Source organism: Acipenser ruthenus, chromosome 37 (assembly GCF_902713425.1).
Source record: "Acipenser ruthenus chromosome 37, fAciRut3.2 maternal haplotype, whole genome shotgun sequence".
NCBI lineage: Eukaryota > Metazoa > Chordata > Actinopteri > Acipenseriformes > Acipenseridae > Acipenser > Acipenser ruthenus.
The window spans coordinates 5,779,809-5,805,727 of NC_081225.1; the positions used below are offsets into that span (position 1 = coordinate 5,779,809).

General features: G+C 42.9%; 1 protein-coding gene across 1 annotated transcript; it reads left to right on the top strand.

Moving 5' to 3' along the window:
* The first annotated feature begins 645 nt into the window (after positions 1–645).
* LOC117966061 (S-adenosylmethionine synthase) lies at positions 646–7,438 on the top strand. Its single transcript, XM_034911446.2, has 9 exons — positions 646–869; positions 2,825–2,902; positions 3,069–3,191; positions 3,292–3,404; positions 3,512–3,655; positions 3,918–4,136; positions 4,553–4,735; positions 4,972–5,105; positions 5,850–7,438. The coding sequence occupies exons 1-9, from the start codon at positions 776–778 to the stop codon at positions 5,950–5,952; spliced, it is 1,191 nt and encodes a 396-aa protein (XP_034767337.1). The 5' UTR covers positions 646–775; the 3' UTR covers positions 5,953–7,438.
* The last annotated feature ends 18,481 nt before the right edge of the window (positions 7,439–25,919 follow it).

The following is a 25,919-nucleotide window of genomic DNA, read 5'->3' on the forward strand; positions in this document are numbered from 1 at the left end:
CTGTTACATTTTAAATACGGAGTGGGCTCATATACGTTATTTTGTAGTATATATAACAATATTATATACGTACAACTGTGCAGCGTACGACATTGCGACATATATTTGCTAAGGAACAGGTTTACTAGCAAAGTTGCTGTTTCATAATTATAATGCAGTTTGCATGCACCCCGAAAGCTAATTTATTTTTTACGACAAAGCCAAAAAAAAAAAAAAAAAAGATTAAACAATATGGTTATACTTTACATCTACGAAGCGTGTTTGTTTATTGTCTAGTGCGTCGTGAGTAATGATCAATTATATTTAAGCATCTTGCTGTTATTACTCGTTTTTTGATTTCTCGCAATGAACTTGATATTGTTGCATGATCAGACAAAAAGGCCCGTGCCATTTTTTTCTGAACTGTGTCTGAGTCCATTAGTAACCAGGTTGTTTAATGTTCAGGCTTGCTATTGCAAAACAGAAACGTTCCTGTTAAACAGACAATATTTGAGTGTTTGCAGCTAGTTTATAAATCGTTTTAAAAAAATAAGTATATTTTCTATGTGAACCCCTCTTATATTTTAATGGTTCCGCCCAGGGGCAAAGCGCTCGGCCACACGCATGGCTGACGTAACCAGCGGCTTACTGGCAGATAAATACTCGTGCACTGAGAGCGACTGTTCATTCAGCACCGGGATCCCATAGACAGAAGGAAGAGCGCAGCACAGCCAGCAACGTTACCGAAACAAACACACGTTTCTAGATAAATATATTCACGCACATATAAGAGAAAATGATGAACGGACAGATGAACGGTTTCCACAACTCTCTGATCGAAGAAGACTGCTTTCTTTTCACTTCGGAGTCTGTCGGGGAAGGTCACCCCGGTGAGTTTTATGATGATGCTTGTCGGCCTTTTAGCTGTAAAGGGGAAACTCGTTTTCTCCGCGTTTTTAATACCCTTCAAAGTCCTGACGGTAATTGGGATGTTAGTTATATTAAATACGTCGTCACAGTACTTCAACATTTTTTTATTTATTTTTTTAAATATATGAATATGTCTTTATCGGGGTATGAAGTTATGAAGTACCGGGCATTTACAGTACAGACGGGTGGCTTTTCAACACGTGCTGGAGTGCTGGTTTGTTATGAGATTATCTGAAGGCTATCGAAACCGCATCGAATATCTCATAATTCTGCTTCAGGCCATTTTTGTTCTCCTAAAATAATACATTTGAGGTTATTAAACGGAGTTTTAAGGCTAACTCACCAGTATTGTATTTAATATACTAATATAGGAATTGTATTAATTTTAAAATGCCCGTTGTAATACGGATTAAACGTGACACATTTTTTAAAGTTATTTTTATAGCACAGTTTAGCTGTAATCTCGGCGCGCTCAGATCCCGGTGTTGGATTTCCTGTAGAATTGAGCGCGTGGTCGACAGACAAGAAAGAGCCGCGCTGCGAGCACGAGATCAGGCTGCAGGTTTTTTTTTTCTAGAAACCCGAATGCGCGTTCTCGCTGGCTGGATGAGATTAATCATAGCCGAACTCTTCGTTGTTTAATTTTAATGTCAGTTGCATCCTTTCTAAACTCGCGACTGCCTAATAAATAGTTCGCTGCCTCTGGCTGTCATAACTTGGAAACCTGCATGATGCAATATGCATTGCAGTTGCTGTGGTTAGAGGTGTGTGTATATGGCGGACTTCATTCTTGATCTACTGCTTTATAAAAATGCAAATGGCGCCGTTTGTAAACCATACCTCCACCTCCGTCCTCGCTGTGATTGCATCAGAATTTACTGCAAAAAAGAGACTAAAAGCCCGTAGTGTTAGTGTTCCCTTCAATGCATGGTTTTGTTTTGTCAATGACATGTAACCGTCATCATGGCTACCCTCCCGGTAATGTTGCGGCAAAACTTTGGGGGCAGGGAAGATGAAGACGCATATTTTCATGATCTGCGCTTTAAATATGAATTGGTCTTGTTGCTGCAGCGTTGCCTTTCTCTGTACCAATTTAAATGTAGCATCGTCTGCTATATTTCTGTGGAATCCCTTTGTTTTTAAATTGTACATATACTGCAAACGTCAATGTTTAACGGATTTAGTAAAGCATAAATTGCCACAAAATAGGGATATCTTATTGAAGGGGCGTTTTACGAGTTTAGTTGGCAACACAAAAACCCAATGGTTGCCAAGTTTTCCCACAAATGTATTTGCTGACTGGACCAGAAACTGGATCATCGTGTTGCAGGTTTTTCAGCCAATCGGCAGCTTCGTGGGCGTTTACTTTGGGTACCCTTGAGGCAGAGCTCTCTGGTGCAGTGCATTTAAATATATATCTTTGTTTTGCCCTGTTATCGTTGTGCAGGCTAATCTCATACACTTCCAAAGACTAAAGTCAAACTTCTGGGGTAATAAAATATCCAAGTGGAATTGCTTCAGTGTTGTGAGGGTTAAGGCAACCCCACCCGGATCTAAAATGTCGACTTGTCAAGTTGTTTGTTTTAACTTCATTAATTCACTTAACATCAATGTTAAATACTACATTGTATGCCTGTGAATACATGCCATGTGTATCTTCACTGGAGAACTACCCAAATATTAACAAACCGAGACATTGTATGCTTAATGCAAATGAAAGCACAAGTAACAAAGTTCACTGTTGGAAGTTAAATCCTGGGTTGTTTATATAAACATTAATGCTGGATTCACAAAGGCTTTAGAGTAATGTGACACAAGGCATGCTCCTTTTAGTTAATACATTCCCAATGCACTGATGAGTAGTGTGGATTCAGAACCAAGTATTTTCATTTATATTTTGTCTTTCTTTTTATAGATAAGATTTGTGACCAGATCAGTGACGCTGTTTTGGATGCACATCTTAAGCAGGACCCAGATGCCAAAGTTGCGTGTGGTAAGATCTTTTGCTTTATTTTCAAAGATGCTTGTTTTATTTCTCAGATGCTTTGTTTAGCGTTCTTGTTTCAGAGGTATACATTATGCATCTCCCAATTGAGCTGAACCCCAATATTCTCTCCTTGTTTAATATGTGTGTTATATGTTCTGTTTTCTTTGTGCAGAAACTGTTGCAAAGACTGGTATGATCCTTTTGGCTGGTGAGATCACATCCCGGGCCAATGTGGACTACCAGAAAATAGTCAGAGACACCATTAAACACATTGGCTACAATGATTCCTCCAAAGGTGAGCAAATGGGATAAGTGATTCTATAATCTATGTGAATTGCACACGATTCCTCTGCATGTTTCTCTTGGGTAGGTTCTTAGTCTATGTTTCTTTACAGGGTTTGACTACAAGACCTGCAATGTGCTCGTGGCCCTGGAGCAGCAGTCTCCAGATATTGCACAAGGTGTCCACCTGGATAGGAATGAGGAGGATGTAGGTGCTGGGGATCAGGTAAGAATCGCAGAAATTAAGCGCAAGAAAACTCAGTAATTTTCAAGTAATATAGCTATATTTTATCTACTGCACACTTTGTAATAAGCTATGCATTTTATTTCTAGGGTTTGATGTTCGGCTATGCTACAGATGAGACTGCGGAGTGCATGCCCCTCACCATTGTCCTTGCCCACAAACTGAACGCGAAGATGGCCGAGCTGCGTCGTAATGGCACACTGCCCTGGCTGCGTCCAGACTCTAAGACTCAGGTAAATTGCCATGATCCGTTTATCCAAGGTCATTGCAAGCAATATTAATCTCATTCAACAGCAATAGAAAAGCAGGGCATTGTGATCAGCTGTTGTATTTCAGTGAATTTATAATTGCTGCAAATGGAGTTGTTTCTTGGATACATTTGCTGTCCTTGCCTATATATAGTTCAACCTCCTGAGGCAGGCTTGGTTCAGAGTTGAGCATGGAGATGGCTGTTTGGGCTTGCCTGTAAGCCGCACTGTTCTCCACCTCCTGCAGGTGACGGTGCAGTACCGTCAGGACCGTGGAGCAGTGATCCCTGTCCGTGTCCACACCATAGTGGTCTCTGTGCAGCACGATGAGGATATCTGTCTGGATGAAATGAGAGATGCCCTGAAGGAGAAGATCATTAAGGCGGTGGTACCCTCTGTGTATTTGGACGATGATACCATATACCACCTGCAACCCAGTGGCCGCTTTGTCATCGGAGGACCTCAGGTGAAACTAAATGCAGTCCAAATAAATTTCATTCAATTTGAGAGTTCTCCAAAGCACATTCCTTGCCTCATCTTAATTTGGGATATGAAAATATTTAAATTTTAAAACTATCAATAAACTGTAGGTCCAGTGGTCTGATTGCAGCTAGATAATTTGTTTATACTACAATACAAAGGGAATAGGATAGAATAGGTACACCAACTGCATCTGTAGCATTGACCCACATTAGGTTCTTTTTGTTACATTTTAAACTTTTAAAGATCTTCTTTTAGATGTAGGAAAAGTAAAGTAACTGTTTTTGAGGTAAGAAAATGAATTGCATAACCTTGGTTAGCACTACTGTAATGCCTACAACAAAAAGCTTTGCTCTGTCATAAGACAACTCCCTTCTAATTTAAGTTTCTAATCATTTTCAGGGTGATGCTGGTCTGACTGGCCGCAAGATCATTGTTGATACCTATGGAGGATGGGGTGCCCATGGGGGTGGTGCTTTTTCAGGGAAGGACTACACTAAAGTGGATCGCTCAGCTGCCTATGCTGCCCGCTGGGTTGCGAAGTCCCTGGTCAAGGCTGGGCTCTGCAAGCGGGTACTTGTCCAGGTAAGGCTTTCTTGAGCTATCTTTACCTTTTTTTTTTTCCTGAATTAACCTGGACCTTTCCCAGGGCAGTCCTTGAGCAATTTTGTTTGATGGAAAAATAAGTTCTAGTTGGAATCTAATCTAGCTCTACAGGGCTATAGCATGTACCGGAATATGGATGTTGGTAATGTAGTGCATGAGCTTGTTTCAGATTCTTTGTTAAAGAAAAGTGCAAATGTTAACTATTTGTAATGTAGGTTGCATATGCCATTGGAGTGTCCCACCCGCTGTCCATCTCGATTTTCCACTACGGGACCTCCCAGAAGACTGAGAAAGAGCTCCTGGAGATTGTCAAGAAGAACTTTGACCTCCGACCTGGAGTCATTGTCAGGTAAAGTGAACGGTTCCCGCTTGGCAGAGCCTTGCCAGCTCATATGTAGTGCATATCCAAACCTTGCTAGAAGACAGGGGTAGCAGTTCATATGCAGAGAGGTGCTGTGAGGGCTATTTTTCTTTTTTTTTACTGACCATAGACTAACTTTGTCTTGGAGCCCCTAGGAAAGTAAGTAAAGTACTTCTCTAAAATGTGTAGACAAGAATTTTTTTATAACCAGACAAGAGCAGTGGTTTTCAAGCACTGCACTAACCCACATCAAAGCTGATACAAATACAGTGAAAATGCATATACTAGAACCGCATATACTACCCCCGAGTGGTACGAGTGAGGGGAACCTAGTTTGGAAACTGCTGGTCTAGGTAACTACAGTATTTCTGTTGCTTCTAGCACATAGAGAAGCAGATATCATTACCATTTGTGTAGACTGACAGTTAACTCTGTTCACAATAATGGAATGCCCAATTTACAACAAATCCAAGAAAATGTCCTTTTATTCTGGACGTGGCAGCTCTGCTAGTGTGGTAAGTTTTTTTTTTTTTTTTTTTTTTTTTTTTTTTTTTTTTTTATAAATACACCCACTCGCCTCCTTTTTTTTTTTTTTTTTTTTTTCTGTATTTTTTATTTTTTTTTGGGCTGGGGGGGTTGGTCTGGCAGAAAGGGTAAGTATAATATTGCTGAACCAGCATCAAAGGAATGTAACATGTGATCACTTTTAAATGATTGACTTCTGTATTCTAGGGAGTTGCAGCTGAAGAAACCCATTTATCAGAGGACTGCTGCTTATGGCCACTTTGGTAGAGATTCTTTCTCTTGGGAAATGCCCAAAAAACTCCAATACTAAACAAGTGTTAAGCTTTTTTCCCCCAGGCCTGTTGGTGTATACTACAGAGAAGCCTGTCAGGCCTTTAGGGGGAAGAGGCCCCCTCGTTCCCAAATTAATAACTTTCTGTCTTCACTCCCTTTTCATTTCATTGCCACTCCAAACAGTTCAACCAATGCTGTACTGTTAGCTTAGCTTGTATGTATATGGGACCATTAGAAAGGATCAGTATTTTGACGTCTGCTCTTCTGGGTATGCATCCTTTTTGCAGGTTATGTAATTGCCTTTTTAAATTTTAAACTGGCATGTGGAAGCTGCTTCACGATCAGTACTAATGGATAAACCTAGTCCTGCTTTTAGAATGTATCCTTTCACCTTTCTTCCCTCTGCACCCCTCTATTTAAGGTAGTGATAATTAGAATGGTCCTCTTGACTACGTTAAGTGGTAATGGAAATTGCAATGCGCTAAATTTTAAACCACCCCTTCTAATTTGAAAACAGATTGCTCATCTGCCTAGTTTTAATACGCTGTAGGCTTGTTGCAGAGTCTTTTAAAACTGTAGTGGTTTACTTTTTGCTTCTGACTGGTGGTTTTAAGCTTGTTTTTTTTCTTCTGTATTCTCCCTCTCTGGTCTCTTGTTGGAGGATGTACGTAATGACGGCACAATTGCAATGAGGGTTAATCAAAAAACAGCTATGCATCGTAGTTGTAGCACTAGCCAAACCTGGACTTGTGAAATTTTCCAACGCAGGCCCTGGCTGCCTTGTTTGTTACACAGGGAAGTCAGAAGGTCTTATTCCCAAGGTCTGTAGGTTGCACTCTGGTACTTTGACTTTTTTTTTTTTTTTTTTTTCTTTATAAGAAAGTTAATTCCAAAAACTGCACAAAATAAGTACTTTTTTAAAGGGTATTTTTATTTAAAAACAAAAGCTCTTGCCTGTTGACAGCTAGTGTGGATACAGAGAAACTGGCTTCCATTATGGCAAAAAGGTGTCAAGCAAACACATTAATACTTGAACATTTCTTGTTCCTATTTATTGTATTCTGAAGCTGGGCGTAGATACAGAGAAGCCTGTGCTTTTAGAAGGCAGCTGTCTTTTACTCCAAAAGGCTTTTTTTTTTTTTTTTTTTTTTTTTTCCGAATGTACAATTCCTTGTTTCCAGCATTCCCTGGTAGGCCAAGGTGTCCTACAGAAAAACCTTGGGTTCCACCTACAGGGGGTCTGGCTGGTGTCGAAACACTTGAGGGGACAGGCAAGCAGGGCCACAGACTTTCCTGGGAGAGGCAGATTTGGCCGGTGTTGTACAGAGAAGCCGGCCTGTTTACATGCTCTCTCCATACTTTATAAAAAGGATCAGTCTGAAGGTCACTGTTAGCATGAAGTGCCTTTTTTCTTTTCTTTTTTTTTTTTTTTTTTTTTAAATTTCAGGTTATTACGTATGTCTTCTCAAAAGTCCAAAAAATGACATGTCAATATAAATAAAATGCTAGATCCTTCATGAAAATATTGTGTGGTCTTTTATTTAACAACATTTACACCAAATGTGTGTTCTGGTGGTAGTATCTCAAAAAACAATTTAGTATATTGCTATAACCTTGCTGCTCTAGGAAGTGTTGAAAGTAAGGGTGGCGGTGCTGGTTTCACACGGCAGTACTAGCCTGCAGCTGTTTAATCAGGTCAATAAGTAGGACTTCTGATTTGGGGATTAAATGTTCAATTTCTAACCCTACAAGGAATATTGGAACATTTTGTGTTAAGTGATTTAGCCTAAAATGTGTCCAATGTCGTTACTAATGCAAGTGTCTTATAAACTTTGGCTACAGTGACTGACTTCTGGTTCTTGTTCATTAGACCCACCTTCAGGGTAAATGATTTATATTTGTCAAAATAAAGCTGTAACCACTGACTTTAATTGATCTTGTGACTTCAGATTCTGGTATTGCCTTCTGTCCCAGTCAACAACAAGGCAGGCATTTAGGTGCAAAACTATATGTGGGTAAGCCCTAAGGTTAAGCACCAGCTTAATTTAGCCCCATTAACTTTTAAACTTTAAGGTGAGAATTTAGGGTAAATGGATAAAGTAAGATACTGTAAGTAAGAGCTGGCTGCTGCAGTTTTTAGGAAGGTACATTACAAACTGGTGGAAATATTTAAACTAATTAACTGAAGATGACACTTTTTTCTAGTTTCACTGAACTATTTATTGTTGATGTTTAGGATGTTAGCTGAAATTGTTTTGAAATGTATAAATTGCACAAAATTGAAGTTGTTTAAATTTTAAAGATTTAGATTGTTGGATCTTAAAGGATTCCAGTGATTCAGCAACATGGCTAGGTAACCCATTCCATACCTTCACCATCTTGTATGAAGCTGTCTAAATTTGTATGAACAAAGTGGATGGTGTCAAAAGCGTAGTAAACGAGGGGCTCCGCGTTGCGTGCAGGATGTTCCCTACAGCCTTGACGTCTCTGGTTCAAGACCAGGATATTCCACTGCCGACTGTGGACGGGAGCTCCCAGGGGTCGGTGCACAATTGACAGTGTCACCCGGGGGTCGGCCAGGGTGTTCTTGACTCCCCACGCACCAGTGACCCCTGTAATCTGGCCAGGCGCCTGCGGGCTTTCCTGTAAGCTGCCCGAGAGCTGCATTGTCCTCCAACGTTGTAGCTCTTGGGTGGATGCATGCTGAGTCCGTAGTGTGAAAAAAAGCAGAGGACAGCGTGTGTTCGTTTTCACCCTCCCGAGTCAGTGCAGGGGTGGTAGCGGTGAGCTTGGCCATATCAAATTGGGAGAAAATAAAAATGATTGGCGATGACTACATTTTTTTAAAAAAAAGTGTAGTAAACGATTTTAAAATCTATGTCCTACTGTTGGTTCTGTATGCTGTCATTGTTCAGTTCATCAGACTTAACTTTGTGTGATTCCCACAAGGTACAACACTATAGAGCAGTCTATACTGTCAAAGGTGACTTCCTGAGCATGTTTTTCTTTAAATATATATTTCTTCATAACATTTTTAAATGTTTGTCATTTATTTTCTTTAAAGAACTACCAAAAGCTAAATGCATAGGCTCACCTTTGAGTACCAATCCCTGCGTTTTCTATGATTAATGTGTTTTCAGTATCAGCTGAGTTCCTTCATGCAACCTCTCCCTGTTGACTTGTAGTGCAGCACTGAAGTACCTGCAAGGAGTGATCGGTACATTTTCTTCACTAACAGCGTAAAAGAAAAATGGCCATTAAAAAATCTAACTCACCTTTACCATAATGTTTTCAAATAGGAAAATCTGAGTCTCCAAAAAGAGCAGTATGCATTAGAATTATTTTGTTAGCACCAACATGTACATTAAGAACACGTATACTGGAAAAACAAACAAACAACATTTAAAAGAGACAAGTGCACATAGTTGTGAATTGAAAATGAAACTATTGAAGTTACCAGTAATACCTGTATGAAACGGCAAACCAGTTCAACCCTCCTTGACTGAAACCAGTATCTAGCATTATGTTGTTGGTATTGATTTCTGGAACAAACAGGTGTAGTGGAACATTTTTACATGTAGAGGAGATTAGGGGTGTGATTATATAAAATGCTTAATTTATTTTTCTATTATGTAAATAATTTATTTGATAAACAATTCACCTCCTTTAAAGCTAGGTAAGTGCTGCATGCCAGCACTGTACACACACTTAGGTAACAAAAGAGTCAATTTAAAGCCTTATACAATACACACTCACCTGAAGAAGCCAATTACATTCCTTATAAAACACACACCCATCTGAAGAAGCCAATTACATTCCTTATAAAACACCCATCTGAAGAAGCCAATTACATTCCTTATAAAACACACACCCATCTGAAGAAGCCAATTACATTCCTTATAAAACACACGCCCACTTAACAGGAGTCTGATGACTAATACAGAGTAAATATTGCTTTATAACATCACCAGCACCTGGGCAGGTAAACAAGGATAGAGAGTCCTGATAAAATATTGATAGTATGAGTTAATGTAAAACAGCCTTGCTGTATTAAAGTTTAACACGTAAATAACTCACAATTTACCCCATGAATGTTCACATTTCATTCTTTATAAGAACATTCGACAGTGCACCTGGTAGGCTACGCCATGCTCTGTGTAAAACGTGCTTTCTTCCTTCTGTCCTAACTGATTTGTACTGCGCTTCCATTTATGTCGTCTCACCCCATTCCGTGCTCGTATTTGCTATCTACTTTAAACCCTTTTACCCAGTGCTAATTGTTTGCATTTGTTGTGGCTGATACAATAAAATGATTGCTTCTTTTTGGGGAACATTTGTTTGGCATTTGTTATAAATTGTTTTTTGATTAAACTATTGGTTTTAATCTATGCTGACTCCTTGTATGTGTGTGTGTGTTGTGAAGATACTCGACCATTGCCAATTCAAAGTTCGATGTGTTCCAAAAATGTGTAACTTTTTCCTTAGGCGTAATCTCCCAACTTCAACCTATCTCTTGTAACCATGGTTACTGTGAACGCTGACCCATTTCAAGTGCTAGCGTTTTTCTATACTTTGTCTGGGCTACACAATTATGTTTAGAGATACATTATTGTAATTTATTAGAAAGCTGATTTTGTACATTCACCAAAGGTTGAGCTGTAAATGTAAAATCATAGGCCTGCACAATGACACATTTTTATTTATTCATGTATTTGTTTGACAGAGACCACTTACAATGTTTAACATTTATGACATGTCTTAAGATGTGCACCCAGATTTAGCTATCAGTTCGTTTTCATTGTCCCGGGACAAACACAATAACAGAAAAAGAAAATAATACAAATAAAGTAACATTTACAGAAGGGAATATGATCGAGTATCAGATAAATAACGTAAGACAGCAGCAACCTCACATCCCCAAAAACAACATCACTCCAAAAGACAATCTCAACACGCACCCAATCCGGATCAGAAACACCCACACCTCCACAATTCTATAATGACTGTATGCTATACAAAAAATATATATTTAGATGCAATAAAATACATCTTCTACCAATTATATTTAAAAATAAAAACATATATTAAATTAAATTAACATTCACACGCACACATTGCTACTATGACAGCCGTCTTGATTGTATAAGAAGGAAAAATAAAATAGAAAAAGGATACGGAGAGAAATGGCAGATGAAAAGATAAAAGACACAGCAGACATAAAAACAAATGAAGAATTATAAACATTTAAAATACACAACTAACTAACTAATAAAATAACACAACGCATAACAACACAGAAACATCCCAGAACAGCCAGTGTCCTTTCCTGATGTCCTTACATGATTGCCGCTCACACCTGCTGGGAAGATGAATCCGTAGCAAATCCTTAAGGATGCAGTAGAAAACAGGGATGGGATAAAGACAACAAAGTCAAATGTGTGTTTTGTGGCTGCCTTTGCACAGCCACACAGTGTTAATTGGGGATTGTTTAATTGAAGTGTGGAATGTGGCCAGGTGGTAATTGAATAATTGATTGTCAATGACCCAGGGTCACATGCTATATAAGCAGGTTAAAGGGTTGTAGTCTGTCTGTGTGAGGCGTGGAGGAAGCCTGTGGGTACAGACTGGGTAAATAGAAAGGTATTGTGGTACTTGTATTGAATAAGTACTGGTAAATGGCTCAGCTCTCCGGTTTTGATAGGCAGGACTGTGAAAAACTTAGCTAAGCACTCCTTGGTGGAGCTAGATTTTTGTTTTGTTTACTTAATTCAGATATCAGATTTGTAATAAACGGCACTCTCAATAATGCTTTACATACGTATTCATTTTGTGGTGAGAAATGGCAACATCTAATGAAGAAAATCAGATTGCCTTTTAATAATATTTAAATAACCAAAGTGCTCTCAATGCATGGGGTGGGGACAATTTCATTCTCCAGGGAAATGAGCAAGGAAGTGTGGGACTAGCTGAAAGTATAGGCATGCTGGTATCATTTCATTAAATACAAATACATACTTATTATGTGCTTCTTTCAAAACTGCACATTTGGGACCTCTGTAGTGATTAGAAGTGCACGGACAGGCAGGACATGACAATATGTTGTAGCTACAACCCCCTTCCTCTTGAACTGGTGAAAAAGCAGCATTTTGTCACCCAGAGATCCACTTGTTGGTAAGATTTCACTGGGGCCTGTCCGAACCTTGTGTGTAACCTGCAATGCACAGCTTCAATAAAGTTTTTTCTTCAAGCATGGTTTCTAGCAGAATTCTGTTGGAAAAGCCTTTAGTTGTTTTGTATATTCAGAGGAATGGCTTACAGTGTAAGTGAGGGTTTCTTATACTAGAAATATTGGATGATCCGGTACATTAAATATTTGTTATAACCCAAAAGTGATTAAAATGTTTGCTGTGCTGAACACTTACCAGTGGTTTTACTATTACACCAAACACCTACTCAGATATACAATTGTTATGTTTAGTCAGATTTGTACTGAGGAGTCGTGTTTGCAATGTCTGCATTATTATAGCTGTATCATTGAGCTGGGTGTGCAGTAGTATAGCTGTATCATTGAGCTGGGTGTGCAGTAGCATAGCTGTATCATTGAGCTGAGTGTGCAGTAGTATAGCTGTATCATTGAGCTGGGTGTGCAGTAGCATAGCTGTATCATTGAGCTGGGTGTGCAGTAGTATAGCTGTATCATTGAGCTGGGTGTGCAGTAGTACAGCTGTATCATTGAGCTGGGTGTGCAGTAGTACAGCTGTATCATTGAGCGGGGTGTGCAGTAGTATAGCTGTATCATTGAGCTGGGTGTGCAGTAGTATAGCTGTATCATGGAGTTGGGTGTGCAGTAGTACAGCTGTATCATTGAGCTGGGTGTGCAGTAGTATAGCTGAATCATTGAGCTGGGTGTGCAGTAGTACAGCTGTATCATTGAGCTGGGTGTGCAGTAGTATAGCTGTATCATTGAGATGGGTGTGCAGTAGTATAGCTGTATCATTGAGCTGGGTGTGCAGTAGTATAGCTGTATCATTGAGCTGGGTGTGCAGTAGTATAGCTGTATCATTGAGTGGGGTGTCTGCAGGGGTTTGGGAATGTGATTGGCAGCCATGTTTTGACTGACAAGAAAAGAGCAGAGCAACCACATGCTTTAAGAAAAAAAAATTCTGAATGTAAAACAATATTTTCTGGCTAAAGACTGTATATAGGAATGAACTGCCTCCAATCAAAAGTTCCCGAAAGCTAAGGACAAGAGCCAAAACCTAGCAAGTCAAAATGCTGGGATACATATTTAAGTCAACTGTTTTTATTGATCCCGTTCAGCAACGGGAGGTATTGATATGGTAACAAGTGGTGTGTCTGTCGCTTAGTCAGAAGTCACAATTGACTCTGGGCAAGTAGTAGTAATAAAGCTTTATTTAGCTTTCACAGTGAAGCCCTATTTATATACAGACTTTTCTTATTGTAGACGCTGTGCATGCAGTCCCTGCTGGAATGGCCTTTCCCAGCTGCCTTTATAAATAAACTGCCCTGCCTACCACTAATCATCTTTGACGGACAGGATTATAAACCAATCGCAGCCTAGTGACAACCTAACAAAACATTGACAGGGCCAGATTTACCAGGGGAAGCCTCACAGTTATTAGCGTGTCAGGCTGGTTGATGTATTCCTAGACCCCTGTTGAGAACTAGCAGCTGTGCTACCCATACGCACGACTGGATACACTACAGGGAGCACCTCCCTAGACACGTTACGACAGGAGGTTCTGCTGTAGCTCATGAAAGCAGGCGCTCTGATGAAAACACAGTGTGCTTATATTTTCATCTTGAGCTTGTCATGTAACAACCTTATTAAATATATATCTTTAAATTACCCTTCATGGAAATATGTTGTAGAGAAAGGGATGATTAATATTTACCAGAGACCCCCAACTCATTGCTTATTTTTTAAAAACCTCAATTTGCAGTGTCCTTTGCCAAACTGCTTCTTTACAAATTCATTTTAAAAACAGGGTGTGGACAGGCTGGCTGTTGTAGTGACGTCAGACCCAGAACAGAAACACACAGAGTGGTGAGTGAATTGTTAATTGCGCTGTTGCGCCAGGTTATTACAAAACAGAAAGTAAAAAGGTTGAGCAAAACACTGAACTGATAGACAGACAAACAAGCGGTGGACGAACCTGAAAACAAGTATCGTGCAAATCCTTTCGCATGAGTAGCATTTGTTTGTGCTTTTTAGTTTTTAAAGGAGGCTGTGTGGTTCAGTGGTTAAAGAAAAGCGCTTGTAACCAGCTTGTAACCAGGAGGTCCCCGGTTCAAATCCCACTTCAGCCACTGACTCATTGTGTGACCCTTAGCAAGTCACTTAACCTCCTTGTGCTCCGTCTTTCGGGTGAGACGTAGTTGTAAGTGTCTCTGCAGCTGATGCATAGTTCACACACCCTAGTCTCTGTAAGTCGTCTTGGATAAAGGCGTCTGCTAAATAAACAAATAATAATAATAATAATAATAATAATAATAATTATTATTTTCTCCTTCTCTCTCCCGTTCTCCACTCCCGAACACAACAACCCCAAGTGAGTGAAACGTGCACCTATATATACACAGTTGTGCCGAGATTCAATTACTAATTAATCATTTACTTGAATCCCAGCACGTGAACTAATTTGTGTACTCCCCATGCTCACATACTATTACATACTTTATCTGCATGTGAAGTGATTGTGCAGTCCCCGTCCCTAAATACATATTATAACTCTCGTGTTACATAGCCTAGTTTATATCCCGTGCACCAATACATATACATCAACATTAACACACCACACGCAACATAACAAACAAAATACACACAGGGGCGGGGGCACTCATTCACACAGGGATATGGCTTCAACAGCTCCTGCCTCCTCCATCCAGCTTTGGAAATCACAAGGCATTATACTGTTACTTTAAAAAAAGGGAGGGCTGGGTATCTGGAAAGCTCTGTAAAAGAATTTGAGGCTGGATTTCAGGATGCCGATGCTGTCAGAGGGGTGACTGCAAAGCCTCCGGAATGCCCCCTGCCTGATTCCGTTAGATGGGCCAGACCAGAGCATGTCTATGTTAAGAGCCTGCTGAGATAGACTGATACTGTGGGAAACAAAGACTGATCAGTTTTGATTTGGACAAACCTAAATAACAGCCAGTGTGATTGAGACACCAACATATTATGTAATATGGATTTATTATAAACATCTAACTAACTGGTATTACAAGTTTATTCCTATATATTTCAGTGTGGCATACGTTTCCCAGCCCGGCACACGTTTCATCATGTTTCACTGTTTTAGATGTAGAGTGTCCCATGATGTTTCCTCAACTCCCTCCAATCCCATCAAGCCAAGTTACACCTGAGACCTGAACAGTGAGCTACAGGGCCCTGGAGGAATAACACCAACCCTGGAGGTGTTACCGGGTGCCCTGACCAGCGGGGGTGCTGTAACTTGGTGTGGAGAAACAGTTCCTGATGATTTTGTCAACCCAACCTGTGTGAGCGCCAAGCTAATACAATGCTGCATGTTGTCATGACTGCACACTACAGCTGAGCCTTTAAGGGGTGAGCTGCTTTGGGATCCCACATATCTCTTTTATTTGAGAGTTTAATTTAAACATTCACAGTCTTCTCAGAGATAAAGCAGTTGATGCCTGAAGGGCGTCTGCTAAGAAATAAATAATAATAATAATAATAATAATAATAATAATAATAATAATAATAATAATAATAATAATAATAATAATAATTACACTCTACAAATTACTGGCTGCATAGAAGATGTTACATAAGTTTGTTGCTGCCAGATTACCTTGCATGGAAACAGGCATCAAAAACAAAAACATCTTGTTGGGTGTGTCCTTTCAGAATGAATCAAGCTATTAACCTTTTATGGTCCGCCCAATGTTAAAAATCCTGCCGGCGACCTGGCCCTTTAACTCTTTTCACTCAGGCACTGTGAGAGACAGCTCTGCTTGCGGTAGATGACTGTAGATAGCCTTGAACGCGAGTGTTCTGGAATGTTGTTGCGGCGCTGAAGACAGACCTACCTCAGTGCAGTAAACAAACCTTTTCACACAAAATCTAAACAAAATAAGAGAAATGGCAACATCGAAGGCACAAGGACCTATTTTCAGATAAATATATATATATTTTTTTGTTTGTGGATCAAATGCACAAGACCAGAGCTGTTTAGGGTTATGTTGCCCTGGTCGACTACCTTGCTGGCCATTCAAGCCACAGTGAACAGCCCCATCTTGAGCCACATGATCAGGGTGCCTGGGATAAAAAATTGGAATGCTTTTTTTTTCTTTATGTTTTCTTTTGCACATTTTTAATTAATTCGTCTTTTTGGTTGCTTTTAGTCCCTTTTGTATATATGGCAATAATTCCTTTATTTATTAAACAATTTGTTAAAAAAAATTCCATGTTCCCTACATTTCATTGTACACTGTCAGATCTGAGCTGGCCATGCTAAAATATTTTTTACAAACAATAAATAATGTGGTTTTTGTTATCTGTACTGAACAGGGTGAGTTTCAGACTATTTCACTTTTTTATGAAAGCCTCGTGTGTGCACATCCACGTGTTGCTACAGCTGTTTAAATAACGTACATCTAATTTTTTATTTTCATGTTTAACATCCTGTCACAAAGACGGCCAGAGTGGGTTGCGTCAGACCAGAAAGGAATTCAAACAAAGACAGAGACGGTGGTGATGATGAGCTGAGTGCAATGGCTGCACTCAGCGTTTAATAACAAAATAAAAGGTTTAAACAACGGAATACAAAACAGGACACGGCACTTGCGCCAAAATAAACAGACATACAAAACGACTAACACTAAACAAACGGTGCACGGACAGACAAACAAACACGGTGAGTACAAACACTTTACGTTTACGATTTTACTACTACTTATTCCTCTCTCTCACCCGTTCTCCTCTTCCGAACACCCAACCACAAGTGACTAAAACGTGCATCTATATATACTGTTGTGCTGGGATTCAATTACTAATTAATTACTCACTTGAATCCCAGCACGTGAATTCATTACATGCAACCCCGTGCCACACATTATACACATTTTATCTGCACGTGAAGTGATGTGCCATCCTCGTGCCTAAATATAATTATACACTTTAAACACACGTGAAACACAGACCCGTTTATATCCCGTGTACCAATCTATACACCAACATTAACATACGCACGCATACATACAACATAGAACACACAAATGCACACAGGGGCGGGGCACTTTGCCACATATACCCCCCCTTGTGCGCAGCACACATGGCCTCAACGGCCACCTCCCCCCTTAAAAATCCAGCAGTCCAGGACAAAGTCTCGGGCTGGGAAGGGAGGCTTCAGTAGGCCCATGGCTGGCAATGCTGTCAGCTCCCCTGCCGGTAGTGGCACGGCTGACAGCATGCTGGTCCCGTCCTGCAGCGAAAAAGCTGCGGGGGCAGGTGGTCCCCCGACCTCCCCCTTCTTCGTAGCCGGCAGCTCCCTCCTGTGGGGCTCCGGCCACAAGAACTCCTGCAGCGAAACTGCTGCTGGGGAAAGTGGTCTCCAGACCTCCTCCCCCTTCTTCGTGGCCGGCAGCTCCCCTTTCTGGGGCTCCGGCCACCGTACTCCCTGCGGAGGTACGGGCAGCAGAGGCAGCTCCTGCTCCTCTGCTCCGGGCGGTGGCGGAGGCAGAGGCAGCTCCAGCTCCTCTGCTCCTGGCGGTGGTGGAGGCAGAGGCAGCTCCAGCTCCTCTGCTCCGGGCGGTGGTGGAGGCAGAGGCAGCTCCAGCTCCTCTGCTCCTGGCGGTGGTGGAGGCAGAGGCAGCTCCAGCTCCTCTGCTCCTGGCGGTGGTGGAGGCAGAGGCAGCTCCTGCTCCTCTGCTCCTGGCGGTGGTGGAGGCAGAGGCAGCTCCAGCTCCTCTGCTCCTGGCGGTGGTGGAGGCAGAGGCAGCTCCAGCTCCTCTGCTCCTGGCGGTGGTGGAGGCAGAGGCAGCTCCAGCTCCTCTGCTCCTGGCGGTGGTGGAGGCAGAGGCGATGGGGCTGATGCTGGCCACTCAGAGGGAGGCTGTGGCGGTGCTGGCTCCCTCTGCTGTGGCGGCTGGGCATGTGCGCGCCGTGCTGCCTTCAGCAGCATAGCTAGAGGCTGCTGGGGGACACCAGCATCCTGCCCTTCTCCCCCCAAAAAATTTTCAGGGGGTTGAGCCTGTAACCCCTCTCCTTCCGGCTCTTGGGGCTGAACCAGCAGGCATTTTCCCTCTGCTGGTGGCTTGGGTCCCAGGGCTGTGGAAGCCCCGACTTGCCTCCCTTTGGGCTGTGGACGCACCGACTCCTCCCTTTTGGGCTGTGGACGCCCCGACTCCTCCCTTTTGGGCTGTGGACGCCCCGACTCCTCCCTGTTGGGCTGTGGACGCCCCGACTCCTCCCTGTTGGGCTGTGGACGCCCTGACTCCTCCCTGTTGGGCTGTGGACGCCCCGACTCCTCCCTGTTGGGCTGTGGATGCCCCGACTCCTCCCTTTTGGGCGTAGGACGTTCGGGCTCCCCCCACTCAGGCGTAGGACGTTCGGGCTCCTCCCACTCAGGCGTAGGACGTTCGGGCTCCTCCCACTCAGGCGTAGGACGTTCGGGCTCCTCCCTCTCAGGCGTAGGACGTTCGGGCTCCTCCCACTCAGGCGTAGGACGTTCGGGCTCCTCCCATTTGGGCTGTGAAGGCAAAACCAGCAGGCATTCACCCTCTGCTGGTGGAGATGGGGACAGCAGGTACTCACCCTCTGCTGGTGGAGATGGGGACAGCAGGTACTCCTCTGCTGGTGGTCCTGCTACCTGGGCTGCTGTTCCGTTTATGGTTGCCTCCAGGTAGCTGAGGACAAACTCCACACCTTCCTCCAAGGTGTTTGGGGTGTGTTCCTGCTGATAGGCCTCCCATCTCTCACTGTCCATCATCCACAGGGCCCGGACGACTATGGGCAGAGACTGGGCCTCCAGCCCAGCATTCTCAAGGAACCAGCCCCGTAGTTTGATGGCATCTTCTGCCATTGACAATATTTGTAATCCTTTTTTTTTTTTTTTTTTTTTTTTTAATCCAGACCCCTCCTGGTCTGACGCTTGGAGGCGCGGCTATCCCACTTCTGACACCACGTGTCACAAAGACGGCCAGAGTGGGTTGCGTCAGACCAGAAAGGAATTCAAACAAAGACAGAGACGGTGGTGATGATGAGCTGAGTGCAATGGCTGCACTCAGCGTTTAATAACAAAATAAAAGGTTTAAACAACGGAATACAAAACAGGACACGGCACTTGCGCCAAAATAAACAGACATACAAAACGACTAACACTAAACAAACGGTGCACGGACAGACAAACAAACACGGTGAGTACAAACACTTTACGTTTACGATTTTACTACTACTTATTCCTCTCTCTCTCTCTCTCTCTCTCTCTCTCTCTCACCCGTTCTCCTCTTCCGAACACCCAACCGCAAGTGACTAAAACGTGCATCTATATATACTGTTGTGCTGGTATTCAATTACTAATTAATTACTCACTTGAATCCCAGCACGTGAATTCATTACGTGCAACCCCGTGCCACACATTATACACATTTTATCTGCACGTGAAGTGATGTGCCATCCTCGTGCCTAAATATAATTATACATTTTAAACACACGTGAAACACAGACCCGTTTATATCCCGTATACCAATCTATACACCAACATTAACATACGCACGCATACATACAACATAGAACACACAAATGCACACAGGGGCGGGGCACTTTGCCACACATCCTGACAACTTTTTACTTAAACTTTAAAGTCTGTTTCAAAGCTCTTTTCAGACCACTCTACCTCATTACTTACTCTTTAAGGCTTGTGATTGAAATATTTTAACCCGTTCTCTTAACTTTTTTTCTGATGTTTGCAATCACTTTGAATGGTTGTAGTTAGTCTTTTTTTCAATCATATTCTCCATTGCTGCAATGTACTGCCTGGCTGTGGTTCTGCTTTTTTTGTTTGCTTCCTGATCTTGATAAATCTTGTATGGCCTTTATCTTCTACGCTCTAGATGAAAATCTGAGTAGAATAACATTACACTACTAAACTCGGATAAGGTAAGAAGTTGATTGGTTACTCAATATCATTACTGCGATGGTCACTGCCAACACTGGTGCCACACTTAATGCTATTGAGGCTCTTTCTCACTATGAAGTTTAAATTGGTCCACTCTGAAATCAGGATTTTATTTAAAAGATATTTCAAAGCTGGTTAAGAGGTGTACAAGGAAATAAACCGACTCCTGAGTGGATAAACGCCCAAGTCGGTACCACTGCACTTGTTAGATTGACGGATTCAAATCATTTGAACATTAGACGAGCCGATGGCTGTCTATTCAGGGACACCGAGATATTTAGTAAGAGGGGTTTGAGTCGTGGGGTAAAAAGGACAACAAACACTCTCAGTACACAGCAGGAGGTTTTACGTTTTTGACGTAAGTATCCAGTATTTATGTGTTAAGACTACACCAAATCTTAATTTCAGTTACTGGCCTTTGAATGAATACTGAGTCCTGTAATTCAACACTGTTAGCAAGTCTTTAGTTATTAAACTACATACAGACGTGCTCAAATTTGTTGGTACCCTTACAGCTCATTGAAATAATGCTTCATTCCTCCTGAAAAGTGATGAAATTAAAAGCTATTTTATCATGTATACTTGCATGCCTTTGGTATGTCATAGAATAAAGCAAAGAAGCTGTGAAAAGAGATGAATTATTGTTTATTCTACAAAGATATTCTAAAATGGCCTGGACACATTTGTTGGTACCCCTTAGAAAAGATAATAAATAATTGGATTATAGTGATATTTCAAACTAATTAGTTTCTTTAATTAGTATCACACATGTCTCCAATCTTGTAATCAGTCATTCAGCCTATTTAAATGGAGAAAAGTAGTCACTGTGCTGTTTGGTATCATTGTGTGCACCACACTGAACATGGACCAGAGAAAGCAAAGGAGAGAGTTGTCTGAGGAGATCAGAAAGAAAATAATAGACAAGCATGGTAAAGGTAAAGGCTACAAGACCATCTCCAAGCAGCTTGATGTTCCTGTGACAACAGTTGCAAATATTATTAAGAAGTTTAAGGTCCATGGAACTGTAGCCAACCTCCCTGGGCGCGGCCGCAAGAGGAAAATCGACCCCAGAGTGAACAGAAGGATAGTGCGAATGGTAGAAAAAGAACCAAGGATAACTGCCAAAGAGATACAAGCTGAACTCCAAGGTGAAGGTACGTCAGTTTGTGATCGCACCATCCGTCACTTTTTGAGCGAAAGTGGGCTCCATGGAAGAAGACCCAGGAGGACTCCACTTTTGAAAGAAAAACATAAAAAAGCCAGACTGGAATTTGCTAAAATGCATATTGACAAGCCACAATCCTTCTGGGAGAATGTCCTTTGGACAGATGAGTCAAAACTGGAGCTTTTTGGCAAGTCACATCAGCTCTATGTTCACAGACGAAAAAATGAAGCTTTCAAAGAAAAGGACACCATACCTACAGTGAAACATGGAGGAGGCTCGGTTATGTTTTGGGGCTGCTTTGCTGCGCCTGGCACAGGGTGCCTTGAATCTGTGCAGGGCACAATGAAATCTCAAGACTATCAAGGCATTCTGGAGTGAAATGTACTGCCCAGTGTCAGAAAGCTCTGTCTCAGTCGCAGGTCATGGGTCCTCCAACAGGATAATGACCCAAAACACACAGCTAAAAGCACCCAAGAATGGATAGGAACAAAACATTGGACTATTCTGAAGTGGCCTTCTATGAGTCCTGATCTGAATCCTATCGAACATCTATGGAAAGAGCTGAAACTTGCAGTCTGGAGAAGGCACCCATCAAACCTGAGACAGCTGGAGCAGTTTGCTCAGGAAGAGTGGGCCAAACTACTTGTTAACAGGTGCAGAAGTCTCATTGAGAGCTACAGAAAACGTTTGATTGCAGTGATTGCCTCTAAAGGTTGTGCAACAAAATATTAGGTTAGCGGTCCCATCATTTTTGTCCATGCCATTTTCATTTGTTTTCTTATTTACAATATTATGTTGAATAAAAAATCAAAAGCAAAGTCAGGTTTCTATTAAATATGGAATAAACAATGGTGGATGCCAATTACTTTTGTCAGTTTCAAGTTATTTCAGAGAAAATTGTGCATTTTTCGTTTTTTGTGGAGGGGTACCAACAAATTTGAGCACGTCTGTATATTGGAATTTGTAAAGACCACGCTGTGAGTAAAGTCATTCTGACAAGTGGAGCAGCAGAAATATGAACTATTTCCTCTTGGGCTGTATATATAAGAAAGGTTACATTCGGACAGGCAGTGCAGTGGAAGCTTAAAGGGCCCCCTGCCCTGCAGCTGTAATGAAGGACTACGAGAGTCCGGAACCTGCTTTGACTGTGCTGGGTGATCTGCAGCATCCCCTTCCTGAGACAGCAGCACACTAAGTGGTCGCTGGGCTTCATCATGGAAACATTTCCTGTATTTTTAGATTTCTCAGAGGTTATATAACCAGGGAGGGAGCTGATTGGTTTGAGGTGGGAGGTGGTTCACAAATCCCACCCCCAGAATGTGTGCCCCTCCCCCCAACATGTTGTGTTGCCATGTGCTCCAGGATTTTTAAAATGAAAATCTGGATTTCCATACCAAACATGAAATGGTTCTCTCTTTTGATAAACGGCCAAATTCTTACTGCACACCAAACTGGACTCGCCCCTAGTTCCAGTGTGTCTTCAGAGGATCAAGAGAAGTGTGAACATTAGTAGGAAATCTGTTACATGATCTGCCTATTCAGCAAACTTACAAGCAACAGAATTATAGTTCAAAGTACAAACGCTGCCAAACAAACATCTGATGCTATAAAACAACAACTGTCCATCAGCAGGAAATGGAGAGGAGGGGGGTACAGACGCTTAACATATGACTTGAATACAAAAATTACCGGGGAAAGTGAACACAACTACTCATATATTTATGGACCTTGTGAATTTTTAATTCTGAGCAAAACTGGAGGGAGAGTTATAGGTGGCAGTGAGTGTATTTTATAATTCCATCAAACAATGTTTCTAGGAACCCCCATCAGATCCCACAGATGGAACTATAGCATTAAACGCTTCCTGTCACTTGTTACCTTTTATAATATGTACTGTTTACCTTTCAAACATGTTTTCTTCATCCGAAATCCATAGAGACAGCAATACTGGTTCCATACACAGTAGAGATACAAGTATCAGTGTGAATTGAGTAGTAGAGATTGTTGTTTATACATAACATGTTCCTAGTACAGTAGCTGACTGATCTCAGAACGTTGTCAAAGTAGGTGTGGTGGCCAAAAGCCCTTAATATATATATAGTGTGTGTGTGGGAAGGTAAGGTTGGCAGGGGTCACAGCTGTGGCCATTCCCCAATTGGGTAATTGGTGCTAATTGGGGAGAGGCCACATGTATAAAAGCAACCAGAAATCGTTTGGTAGGGTACGGTTTTTGTATTAGTTTGTCAGCGTAGTAGTGAAGGCTAATGCCCAGCCTACACTTAGTTATTCTTTTGTTTAAACCTTTTATTTTGGCCCTTGTGCACTGTTTGTTTTGTGTAATTTGTTTAATAAAGTGCTCATCAGCACTTTAAAACTGCAGCTTTCTGTCTCTGGGTCTAATTCCTGTCGGTAGCCAGCCTGGTCCGGGATGCTACTGCAGTGGGGTCCTTTTTATTTCTGCATGGGCCATGCCACTTTACCACCCACCACTTCACTGGAATCAAGGATGAAGAGACACAGGGAGACGGTGTGGAGCTTCACCAAGCCTCTTTTTTTATTTGGCAACTCTGTTAAACACAGACAGTAATGGACATTCTTCCCCGCACTGGGCAGAGGAAGTTTAATTGCCTATCCTACTCTGAAGCACACTGAGGTGGATGGAAAGACTCCAGTTCCACAGACTGATTCATGTGGAAGGCTGTGATCACCTTGTGGAGGAAAGCAGGGTTTGGACGCAGTGACACCCTGCTGCCATCATCCCAAATACGCATGCAGGAACTGTGCACCAACAGCGCCTGCAACTCACTGACCTGCTTTGTGGAGGTGAATGCCACGAGGAAGACTGTCTTCATAGACAGATACTTCAACTCTATGGAGTATACGGGCTCAAACAAGGCCTTTCTGAGAGCCTCCAGTACAATATCAAGGCTCCATTCGGGGGAAAACAGTCCTCCTGGGGGGACATAATCACCGTGTGCCTTTAAGAAACCGGGTAGCCAAAAAATGCACACCCAGAGATACCGAATTCACAGGGGCATGGCATGCAGAAATAGCCGCTAAATACACCTTCAAAGTGGAAGGTGACCTGCCAGCATCAAGCAGTTCTTGCAGAAACTGTAAGATACCTGGCATGGGGCAAGAGATTGGGTCATGACTCTTAATCATACATCAATTCTGGAAATACTTCCACTTGTAGGTGTACAATGACCTAGAGGAATCTGCCCTAGCAGATGTAACCCCGGGGACTGTAGGCCACCCTGGTGGTTGACATACACCACCACTGTCATGTTGTCCGTCTGGATCAACACATGTTTACCCCTCAGCACTGGGAGGAAGTAGTGGAGAGCAAGGGAGACCGCCTGCAACTCCAGCATGTTTATGTGCATGGACGCCCAGCAGTCTGACCAGGATCCACGGACTCCTCTGCCTTCCCAGACCGCCCCCCAACCCAAGCTGGAGGCGTCTATCGTGGGATCTACAAGACAAATGGCTTGCTTGCACAGCAAGGTGTCCACGTCCTTTTGAAGTACCGAGGCCTGGAGAGGGTCTGCCTTGCATTCCCGGTGGGATTGTTGCAGGATCTCCTCCACGGCTGGCCCAAAAGTATGTCCCGCAGATATTTGCACATCTAGGAGTGCAGCTTTATCCATGTTGGGAACCCTCGCTTGCGACAGCCACAGATGTCTGCGAGCCACAACCAAACTAGCCAGGCTCTGGCCAAGGGCTTGCCCTTGTAGACCGGAGATCTGGAGCAGTGTGCTCGGCACGAGGCGTAATTCGGTGGCCATCGACTCTGGGCGTAAGATCTCACGCAGTACGTCGTCCATGTAGGCCGTCAGCATATCCGCCAGACGGGTTACCTGTGCCTCCACTGCGTACGCCCTCTTGAGGTGTGTCTCCATCACCCTGCATTGCTGGTTCGGGCACACCGGGTCTCTGGCCAGTCCTCCCACCGGCAGAGCTTTGACCAAGGCCGCGATGGTGGAGTCTACTGGGGGAAACCCTGCCAGGCCCAGTTTCTCCACGCCTTCCAAGGAGGCAAGCTCTGCGGCCTGCTTCAGGACCTGGGCTATCTGAGCCTTCATGTCCATAATTTCCCTGGCCTGTTTGGATCGCTTCACCAATCTCACTTGCAGAGATGGGGAGCGACTATAGGGGGGCCTGTGCATGGGGAATAATCCAGCAGGAGGTCCTAGGATAGTCCGTGGAAGAGGGGCTGTGGGGCTCCAAGAGCCGCCAATGGTCTGGCCACAGGGGACGTGGGACTCACCCTCGTGGCCCTTTCCAATCGGTTTTCATTCACCCGGGGCTGAAAAGCCACACAGATGCTCTCTCTCGAGGGCCAAGGTGGCGTGCTGGACACACAAGCACTGCGCACACAGAGTATGCCTGTCCTCCTGAGGGATTTTGGTCCTGCAGGACATGCAAGTGTGAAACCCGGCCTTGCTCGTCATTGCGGTGGAGTGTTCTGTACCGACTGTGTCTACAACATGCACTGAACACTGCATGTACCGAATGCACCGAGCACGACGTGCACTGAGCACCGTGTGATCAGGCACCGATAGCACCGTGTATTGTGTGCACAGAGTGCACCGAGCACCACGTGCACTAAGCAGCATGTGCACCTTGTGCAATGAGCACGCGCTCACCGAGGTACCGAAGCACCGGGGGGCAGCT